The sequence below is a fragment of the Orbicella faveolata genome, unplaced genomic scaffold (assembly GCF_042242905.1).
Source record: "Orbicella faveolata isolate gen_17 unplaced genomic scaffold, um_ofav_v1 contig_2, whole genome shotgun sequence".
Taxonomy (NCBI): Eukaryota; Metazoa; Cnidaria; class Anthozoa; order Scleractinia; family Merulinidae; genus Orbicella; species Orbicella faveolata.
Window position 1 is genome coordinate 33,182,964 of NW_028301547.1, and position 10,906 is coordinate 33,193,869.

At 45.5% G+C, this 10,906-nt stretch overlaps 2 protein-coding genes across 2 annotated transcripts; both read right to left on the reverse strand.

Moving 5' to 3' along the window:
- Nucleotides 1-3,992: 3,992 nt before the first annotated feature.
- LOC149112870 (uncharacterized) lies at nucleotides 3,993-5,525 on the reverse strand. The gene has a single exon (XM_089288737.1). The coding sequence runs from the start codon at nucleotides 5,523-5,525 to the stop codon at nucleotides 4,221-4,223; it is 1,305 nt and encodes a 434-aa protein (XP_089144863.1). The 3' UTR covers nucleotides 3,993-4,220.
- An 84-nt stretch (nucleotides 5,526-5,609) lies between these two features.
- LOC149112871 (uncharacterized) lies at nucleotides 5,610-6,101 on the reverse strand. The gene has a single exon (XM_089288738.1). The coding sequence runs from the start codon at nucleotides 6,099-6,101 to the stop codon at nucleotides 5,610-5,612; it is 492 nt and encodes a 163-aa protein (XP_089144864.1).
- Nucleotides 6,102-10,906: the final 4,805 nt, after the last annotated feature.

Consider the following 10,906-nt stretch of genomic DNA (forward strand, 5'->3'; position numbering starts at 1 on the left):
TTCAGACTGAAATAGCAGCAGAGACCGCCTCACGCGCATCGTGAGTTAGACCAAGTTCAGCTCGATTTCACGCAACTTTTGGGATATTTTCCAGTCCGGGGGACTCTAAACTAACTCCGGATGGCCTTGGTTTTCACTGAAATGCGCAGCGGATAACTTTTTGAACGCCCACCTTGGAGCTCTCTGGCCGAAATATAGCCCCACTTCACTTTAAGACTGAAAGGGTAGCCGAGACCACCTTACGCGCATCGTGATTTTGAACATTTTCGGATCGATTTCTCGGAACTTGGGGGATATTTTCCAGTCCCGGGGACTCTAAACTAACTCCTGATCGCCTTTTTTTGCATTGAAATGGACAGAGCAAAACTGTTTGAACGCTCACTTTCGAGCTTGTGGACCGAAATATAGCCACACTTTACTTTAAGACTGAAACAGTATCCGAGACGACGTTACGCGCATCATGAATTTGATCAACTTCGGCTCCAATTCCCGGGACTTGGGGGATATTTTGCAGTCCCGGCGACTCTAAACTAACTCCTGATGGCCTTGGTTTGCATTGAAATGGACACAGCACAATTTATTGAACGCACACCTTCGAGATTCTGGGCCGAAATATAGCCCCACTTCACGTAAGACTGAAAGAGTAGCCGAGACCGCCTTGCTCGCATCGTGAGTTTGACAAACTTCGGGTCGATATTCCGGAACTTGGGGGATATTTTCCAGTCCCAGGCACTCTAAACTAACTCCTGATGGCCTTGGTTTGCAGTGAAATGGACAGAGCAAAACGTTTTGCACGCTCACCTTCGAGCTTCCTGCCGAAATAAAGCCCCACTTTACTTTAAGACTTAAAGAGTAACCGAGACCACCTTACGCGCATTGGGATTCTGACAAACTTCGGGTGGATCTCCCGGAACTTGGGGAATATTTTCCAGTCCCGGGGACGCTAAAGTAGCTTTTGATAGCTTTGGTTTGCAGTGAAATGCACATAGCAAAACTTTCCGAACGCTCACTTTCGAGCTTCTGGACAGAAATATAGCCCCACTTCACTTTAAGACTGAAAGGGTAGCCGAGATCGCTTTGAGAGCATCGTGATTTTGACCAACTTCAGCTCGATTTACCAGAACTTGGGGAATATTTTCCAGTCCCAGGGACGCTAAACTAACCCCTGATGGCCTTGGTTTGCAGTGAAATGGACACAGCAAAACTTTTTGAACGCTCACTTTCGGGCTTCTGGGCCGAAATATAGCCCCACTTCACTTTAAGACTGAAACAGTAGCCAATACCGGATTTCGCGCATCGTGATTTTGATCAACTTCGGTTCGCTTCCCCGGAACTTGGGAAATATTTTTCAGTCCCGGGGACTCTAAACTAACCCCTGATGGCCTTGGTTTGCAGTGAAATGGACACAGCAAAACTTTTTGAACGCTCACTTTCGGGCTTCTGGCCCGAAATATAGCCCCACTTCACTTTAAGACAGAAAGAGTAGCCGAGACCACTTAAGGGGCATCGTGATTTTGACCAACCTCGGCTCAATTTCCCGGACCTTGGGGCATATTTTCTTGTCCCGGGGATTGTAAGCTAACTCCTGATTGCCTTGGGTTACATTGAAATGAACACAGCAAAACTTTTTGAACGCTCACTTTCGGGCTTCTGGCCCGAAATATAGCCCCACTTCACTTTAAGACTTAAAGAGTAGCCGAGACTACCTTACGCAAATCGTGATTTTGACCAACTTCGGCTCGATTTCCCGGAAGTTGGGGGATATTTTCCACTCCCGGGGACTCTAAAGTAGCTCCTGATGGCTTTGGTTTGCAGTGAAATAAACACAGGGAAACTTTTTGAACGCTCACTTTCAAGTTCCTGGGCAGGAATAAAGCCTCACTTCACTTTAAGACTGAAACAATAAGCGAGACCGCCTAACGCGCACCGTGATTGTGACCAACTTCGGCTAAATTTCCCTGAACTTGGGGATATTTCCAGTCCCGAAGACTCTTAAGTAACCCCTGATGGCCTTCGTTTGCATTGAACTGGATACAGCAAAACTTTTTGAAGCTCACTTTTGAGCTTCTGGGCCGAAATATAGCCCCACTTCACTTTAAGACTGAAAGACTAGCCAAGACCGTCTTGCGCGCATCGTGATTTTGACCAACGTCTTCTCGATTTTCCGGAACTTGGGAAATATATTGATCTCCCGGGGACTCTAAACTAACTCCTGATGGCCACGTGACTTTAAGACTAAAAGAGTAGCCGAGACTGCTTTACGCGCATCGTAATTTTGACAAACTTCGGTGAAATGGAGACAGCAAAACTTTTTGAACTTTCACTTTCTAGCTTCTGGGCCGAAATATAGCCCCAGTTCACTTTAAGAATGAAAGAGTAGCCGAGACCGCCTTACGCGCATCGTGATTTTGACTAAATTCGGCTCGATTTCCCCGAACTTGGGCGATATTTTCCAGTGCCGAGGAGTCTAAACTAACTCCTGATGGCCTTGGTTTGCAGTGAAATGAACACAGCAAATCTTTTTGAACTTTCACTTTCTAGCTTCTCGGCCGAAATATAGCCCCAGTTCACTTTAAGAATGAAAGAGTAGCCGAGACGGCCTTACGCGCATCGTGATTTTGACAAAATTAGGCTCGATTTCTCCGAACTTGGGCGATATTTTCCAGTCCCGAGGAGTCTAAACTAACTGCTGATGGCCTTGGTTTGCAGTGAAATGAACACAGTGACACTTTTTGAAGGCTTATTTTCGAGCTTCTGGGATGAAATATAGCCCCACTTCACTTTAAGACTGAAAGAGTAGGCGAGACCGCCTTACGCGCATCGTGATTTTGAGCAACTTCCGCTGGATTTTCTAGAATTTTGGCGATATTTTCAAGTCCCGGGGACTCTAAACTAACTCCTGATGGCCTTGGTTTGCAGTGAAATGGACGCAGGAAAACTTTTTGAACGCTCAGTTTCGAGCTTCTGGGCCGAAATACAACCGTATTTCACTTTAAGACTGAAATAGTAGCCGAGACCGCCTTACGAGCATCGTGATTTTGACCAAGTTGAGCTCGATTTCCCGGAACTTGGGGGATATTTTCCAGTCCGGGGGACTTTAAACTAACTCCTGATGGCCTTGGTTTGCAGTTAAATGCAGAAAGCGTAACTTTTTAAAGGGTCACTTTCGAGCTCCTGGGCCGAAATATAGCCCCACTTTACTTAAGACTGAAAGAGTAGCCGAGACCGTCTTACGCGCATCGTGATTTTGACCAACTTCCGTTCGATTTCCTGGAACTTCGGGGATATATTCCAGTCCCGGGGACTCTAAACTAACTGCTGATGGCCTTGGTTTGCAGTGAAATGGACACAGGACATTTTTTTGAACGCTCACTTTCGAGCTTCTCGGCCGAAATATAGGCCTACTTCACTTTAAGACTGAAAGAGTAGCCGAGACCGCCTTACGCGCATCGTAATTTTGACCAACTTCGGCTCGATTTCCCGGAAGTTGGCGAATATTTTCAATTCCCGGGGAAGCTAAACTACCTTCCGATGGCCTTAGTTTGCAGTTAAATGGACACAGCAAAACTTTTTGAACGCTCACTTTCGAGCTTATGGGTCGAAATATAGCCCCACTTAACTTTAAGGTGGCTCGATAGGCTAAAACTGGTCATTTTGATAACATAATTCTCAACACTATCTTATAAAATCATGTCAATTCAACTATATCATTGTATTAAGCAGGTCCCTATGATTCATTTGCCATACATTTGGGATGCATTTCTCACATTCCTGAGGAGCCACAGGCATTTTTATAACCACACCCATTTCCGAGGGCCTAGAAGTAGGTGTTTTCTTAAACACAATATCTCTACTCTGCTTTAGGCTGGAAAGTTGAAATTTGTCACAATTTTTTTATGTTCTCAGAGCTATGCAATGACCAATTATTATAAAGAAATTGTGTTTTGATCATGAATGAGGCCTTCACCCGGAACATACATCAAAATGTGCAATATCGGCTTTGAAAAAATGTTAATAAGTCATGATAGGGTGTCACAAACCAAGTAAAAATTAGTCATTGCACAGATCTATTTCTAGCCAACCAAATGTGAAAGTTTCATTGAGTTATCTTAAATAGTTTTTGAGATATTGTGTTTACGGTGACTGAACATGCCTAAAAAACGGAATCTGAGAAAATAGCATTTAAAGTTGATCATCAGCAATGTTCACTGTGTTCAGTCCTAAAAGGCTCCAGCTTCATAGTGAAGTCCTTCAATAGCCTCTAAACGGTCACTGTAGCCTTTCTTCCAGTTTCTGATTTGTTTTCGTCGTTCCTTGGACTGATCAGAACTCTTTCTGTGGGCATGACGCAATCTGTCATATTCCAGCTTTTTGCAAGCTTGGCTACAGTGAGCCCCTGGCGTAATTCCTAGTTCTTTGAGGACCAGTTTGAGGGAGACTGGCCCATCATTGAAGTGAGAAACTGCAAGGTGAGCAGCAAGCTCCACTGTGGGTAAGCCAGAGTGAGTTTCCTTTGTAGCGCGTTGCCAAATGAGTGCATTTATTGCCTCGTTGCGGTTCTGTGTGCCACCATGGAGGCAGCGCCGTAAGAGGTCTTGGTCACTGAGGGCTTCAAAAGTTGAATGAATTGCATTGGCAACAGCAGAAGGCAGTGGATGTGTATGTGAGTACTCTGTTGTTTCCTTTGCCAAGTCCCTTTGAAACCCACACCACGAGTTTTCTCCAGGGGGGCACAAGTCATGGTCCGGGTGGTCATCACTGGATCTTGTGTGGTGCCATATAGCCATGACAGCATTCTCCATAGATTGGATGTCGTGGGTGTTGTTTCGGATGGCCTTGCCATAATAGACCTGTAGTTGATCTATTTTGTTGTTTGTCAGCCTTCCAATACCCCCAATTGGCTTTCCGTCTTCAAGTCTTGCTTGACCCATGCGCTTTTTTAGCAAGCGAAGGCGTGACCCCAGACGTTTCTGAACATGCCCAACGCACTCGAGCTTGGTGACCTCTTTTTCACCATACACAGCTTCATCTACAATTAGCTTGTGGGCTTTGCTGTCCCCGTCTCCCAAAAACTCTGTATAACGCACTCCATAGCTTTCAACCGACCGCTGAAATATGGCAAGAAGGCCAGTGGAATCCATTGATGCAGATGACCCAAGGTGATTAGCCTGGCAACGATGTTGTTGGCCTTCCCACCAATCTTCAAACTCCTGTGTGCCTTCCTTGTTCCTCCACACTGTGCACTCCTTGCAGTCTTTTGACATTATTTCGATGTCAATTACTTTGCCAGTGACTGTGGATATGGCAGTGACTATTCCATACAGGGATGAGTAGCCCCTTCTTCTCCAGGTGCCATCACCTGAAATTCCGATATCAAAAACACCATCCTCCTCTGGTTCATAGAAGCTCCTTGCATTTTCAACAGCAGCTCTCATACTTCGCTGGCAAACAGTCTGAGCAGCTTTCCTCACAGCTTCAACAATATCCCTATAGGCATTTTCATTCATGGGAGGAGGCATGTTCATAGTTCCAGCAAATTTGACGAGCCCTTGGTGCCCAACACCAATGTTCCTGGATGCTAGAACAATTCTTCGATTGACTTCGAATGCCTACGAAGTCCCAACTCTGGAAGAAGAGTAAAATCTTTTTATGAATCCACACTTTTTCCCGGGGCACTTGACAAATAGCAAGGAAGCAAATCCCATCTTTCTTTCGTTATCTTCCTCCAGCTCCACGTGGTTCTTCTTACAAATGGGGCAGAGTAACAATTCGAAAATCGAGCCGAGGACTGCCATGTCAACAAAACGAAAACCTTCCATTTCAGCTGAATCCACATCGCTTGCACTACTTTCAGGTTTAGACTCCTCGTTGGAAAGTCCGCGAACCTTTCCTTGCGATGCAAAAGATGATGAAGTTGCAGGCAAGCTAACATTTGAGCGCGACGCGTCTGTTTCGTCGGAGACCACTTCGTCGCTTCTTTCGACCGATTCCTGATCCGCTGAAGCTTCCTTCGACTCTAATTCCTTTCTCCTGGTATACGTGTTCCCAGTGAACTTTCTTTTCTTGCTTCTACCGCTTCTAAATTTCTTTTTTGGAGGCATTTCTGAGGATAACTTTTACGAACGAAGCATAAACAACAGCGACCACGTTTTCTACGATTATTCCTCATGTAGTTGACTTGAAATGTCCTCAAAAGAAGGCTAGACTGCTTCCCAGGCCCCAGGAAGCATTCAAGCCTCTCATACACAATTTTCCTCGAAATTTTCACTAAATATCACTGCTTTTTGTTCAAAAAAAGACGTGTAAACAACTCTCGTTTCCATGGAAACGGGCTACACATCCTGAGAAAATGCTCAAAAGCATGCTAATAGGACAGTAAAAATGCAGAAAATGGGTTTTTCATGAAGGTACAAAGGATAAACAATCCAAAAATGTAGGTTTCCAAAAATACGATTTTTTTCCGATTTTGGGCCCATCGAGCCGCCACTGAAAGAGTAGCCGAGACCGCCTTAAGCGCATCGTGATTTTGGGATACTTCGGCTCGATTTCCCGCAAATAGGGGGATATTTTCCAGTCCCGGGGACTCTAAACTAACTCCTGATGGCCTTGGTTTCCAGTCAAATGGGCACAGGAACACTTTTTGAACGCGCACTTTCGAGCTTGCTGGCCGAAATATAGCCCTACTTCTTTTTAAGACTGAAAGAGTGGGCGGGAGCGCCTTACGCGCATTGTGTTTTTGAGGATCTTCGGCTCGATCTGGCGAAACTTGGGAGATATTTTCCAGTCCCAAAGTCTCTAAACTCACTTCTGATTGTCTAAGATGTGAGTGAAATAGAGACAAAAATTTTTGAACCCTTACTTTCGAGCTTCTGGAGTTAAATCTAAGCCCACCTTACCTTAAGACTGAAAGAGTAGCCGAGACCCCCTTAAGCCCATCGTGATTTTGACTAACCTCGGGTGGATTTCCCGTAATTTGTGGGATATTTCCAGTCCCTTGGACGCTAAACTAAGTCGTGATGGCCTTGTTTCGCAGTGAAATGGACACAGCAAAACTTTTTAAACACTCAGTTTCGAGCTTCTGGGCCGAAATATTGCCCCACTTCACTTTAAGACTGAAAGAGTAGCCAAGACCGTCATGCGCGCATCGTGATTTTAACCAAAGCCTTCTCCATTTTCCGGAACTTGGGAAATATATTGCAGTCCCGGGGACTCTAAATTAACTCCTGATGGCCACGTCACTTTAAGACTAAAAGAGTAGCCGGGACCGCCTTACGCGCATGGTAATTTTGTCGAACTTCGGCTTGATTTCGTGGGACTTGGAGGATATTTTCCAGTCCCGGAAGCTCTAAACTAACGCCTGAATGCTTTGATTTTTAGTGAAATGGACACAGGTAAAAGGGGCGCACGCTGGGTTTCCAGGTTGTAGGTTATAGCCCCACTTTATTTTAAGACTGACAGTGTACACGAAACCGCCTTAAGCGCATCGAAATTTTTAGCCACTATGGCTCGATCTGCCAAAACTTGGGGGATATTTTCCAGTCCCGGGGACTCTACCCTAACTCTTGATAGCCTTAGTTTTCAGTCAAATGGTCACAGGTAACAGGAGCGCACGCTCGGTGTCGAGCTTCTACGCCGAAATGTAGCCCCAGTTCATTTTAAGACTGAAAGAGTAAACGAAACTGCCGTACGCTTATCGTAATTTTAAGAAAGTATGGCTCAATTTGCCGAAACTTGGAGGATAGCTTCCAGTCTCGAGGACTCTAAACTATCTCCTGATGGACTTAGTTCTTAGGGAAATGGACACAGGTAAAAGGAGAGCACGCTCGGTGTCGAGCTTGTAGAACCGAAATATAGCCCCACTTCATTTTCGGAGTAAACGAGTAGCCGAGACCGCCTTACGCGCATCGTGATTTTGAGCATCTTTGGCTCGATTTGCCGGAATTCGGGGAATATTTTCCAGTCCCGAGTACTCTATGCTAACTCCTGATGAACTTAGTTTTCAGTGATATGTACACAGGCAAAAGGAGCGCACGCTCGGTGTTGAGCTTGTCGGCCGAAATATAGCCCCACTTCATTTTAAGACTGAAAGAGTAGCCGAGACCGCCTTACGCGCATCGTGATTTTGAGCAACTTTGGCTCGATCTGCCAGAATTTGGGAAATATTTTCCAGTCCCAAGGACTCTAAACTAACTCCTGATGGCCTAAAATGTCAGTGAAATGGACACAGGTAAAATTAGCGCACGCCCGGTCTCGAGCTTCTAGGTCGAAATATAGCCCCCCTTAATTTTAAGACTGAAAGAGTAGCCGAGACCGCCTTACGTGCATCGTGATTTTGGGCCACTTTTGCTCGATTTCCCGGAAGTTGGCGAATAATTTAAAGTCCCGGGGACGCTAAACTAACTCCCGATGACCTTGGTTTGCAGTTTAATTAGCACAGCAAAACATTCTGAACGCTCACCTTCGAGTTTCAGGGCCCAAATATAGCCCTACTTAAATTTAAGACTGAAAGAATAGCCGAGAGCCCGTTACGCGCATCGTAATTTTCATCAACTTTGGCGCCATTTCCTGGAATTTGGAGAATATTTTCCAGTCCCGGGGACTCTACACTAACTCCTGATGGCCTTGGTTTGCAGTAAAATGGAAAGAGCAAAAGTTTCTGAACGCTCACTTTCGAGCTTGTGGGCCTAAATATAGCCACACTTCACTTTAAGACTGAAACAGTAGCCGAGACCGCGTTACGCGCATCGTGATTTTGATCAACTTCTGCTCGCTTTCCTGGAACTTGGGGAATATTTTCCAGTCCCGGGGACTCTAAAGTAACTCCTGATGGCCATGGTTTGCAGTGAAATTCACACAGCACAAGTTTTTGAAGGCACACTTTCGAGCTTCTAGGCCGAAATATAGTCCCACATCACTTACGACTTAACGAGTAGCCGAGACCGGCGTGCGCGCATCGTGATTTTGATCAACTTCGGGTCGATATTCCGGAACTTCGGGGAAACTTTCTAGTCCCAGGGACTCTAAACTAACTCTGGATGGCCTTGGTTTGCAGTGAAATGGAGACAGCAAAACTTTATGAACGCTCACCTTCAAGCTTCTGGGCCGAAATATAGCCCACTTTACTTTAATACTGAAAAAGTAGCCGAGACCGCCTTACGCGCATCGTGATTTTGACAAACTTCGGGTGGATTTCCCGGAACTTGGGGGATATTTTCACCTAAACTAGGTGCCGATGGCCTTGTTTTGCAGTGAAATGGACACAGCAAAGCTTTTTGAACGCTCACTTTCGAGCTTGTGGGCCGAAATATAGCCATACTTCACTTTAAGACTGAAACAGTAGCCGAGACCACGTTTCGCGTATCGTGATTTTGATCAACTTCGGCTCGATTTCCCGGAACTTGCAAAATATTTTCCAGTCCCTGGGACTCTAAACTAACTCGTGCTGGTCCTGGTTTGCAGTGAAACGGAAACGGAAAAAGTTTTTGAACGCATACTTTCGAGCTTCTCGACCGAAATAGAACCCCACTTCACTTGAAGACTGAAAGAGTAGCCGAGACCGCCTTACGTGCATCGTGATATTGAGCAACGTCGCCTGGATTTGCCGGAACTAAGGGGATATATTCCAGTTCTGAGGACTCTAAACTAATTCCTGGTGGCCTTGGTTTGCAGTAACATGGACCCAGCAAAACTTTTTGAATGCTCAATTTCGAGCTTCTGGGCCAAAATATAGCCCCCCATTACTTTAACACTGAAAGAGTAGCCGAGACCGCCTTACGCGCATCGTGAATTTGACAAACATCGGGTGGATTTCCCGGAACATGGGGGATATTTTCCAGTCCCGGGGACTCTCAACTAACTCCTGCTTGTCTTGGTTTGCAGTGAAATGGACACAGCGAAAGTTTTTGAACGCTCACTCTCGAGCTTCTGGGCCGAAATAGAGCCCCATTTTACTTTAAGACTGAAAGAGTAGGCGATACTGTCTTGAGCGAATCGTGATTTTGACCAATTTCGCGTTTATTTGCCGAAACTTGGGGGATACATTCCAGTCGAAGGGACTCTAAAGTAACTCCTGATGGCCTTGGTTTTCAGTGAAATGGACAGAGCACAACTTTGGAGCTTCTGGGCAGAAATATAGGCCCACTTTACTTTAAGACTGAAAGAGTAGATGAGACCGCCTTACGCGCATCGTAATTTTGACGAACTTCGAATGGATTTCCCGGAACTTGGGGGATATTTTTCAGTTCTTTGGACGCTAAACTAAGTCCTGATGGCCTTGTTTTGAAGTAAAATGGAGACAACAAAACTTTTTGAACGGCCACTTTCTGGCTTGTGGGCCGAAATATAGCCACACTTCACTTTAGGACTGACACAGTAGCCGAGACCACGTTACGCGCATCATGAATTTGAACAACTTCGGCTCGATTTCCCGGAACTTGGGGGATATTCTCCAGTCCCAGGGACTCTAAACTAACTTCTGATTGCCTTGGTTTGCACTGAAAGTGACAGAGCAAAACTTTTTAAACACTCACTTTGGAGCTTCTGGGCCGAAATATTCCCCCACTTCACTTTAAAACTGAAAGAGTAGCCGAGACCGTCTAACGCGCATGGTGATTTTGACCAACTTCGGCTTGATTTACCAGAACTTGGGGGATATTTTCCAGTCCCGAGGACTCTTAAGTAACCCCTGATGGCCTTGGTTTGCATTGAAATGGATACAGCAAAACTTTTTGAACGCTCACTTTTGAGCTTCTGGACCGAAATATAGCCCCACTTCACTTTAAGACTGAAAGAGTAGCCGAGACCGTCTTACGCGCATCGTGATTTTGACCAACGTCTCCTCGATTTTCCGGAACTTGGGAAATACATTCCACTCCCGGGGACTCTAAACTAACTCCTGATAGCCTTG

What these genes read in the sequence shown, in the direction of transcription:
- LOC149112871 (XM_089288738.1), bottom strand. Translation starts at nt 6,101, where the DNA reads ATGCCTCCAAAAAAGAAATTTAGAAGCGGTAGAAGCAAGAAAAGAAAG.
- LOC149112870 (XM_089288737.1), bottom strand. Translation starts at nt 5,525, where the DNA reads ATGAACATGCCTCCTCCCATGAATGAAAATGCCTATAGGGATATTGTT.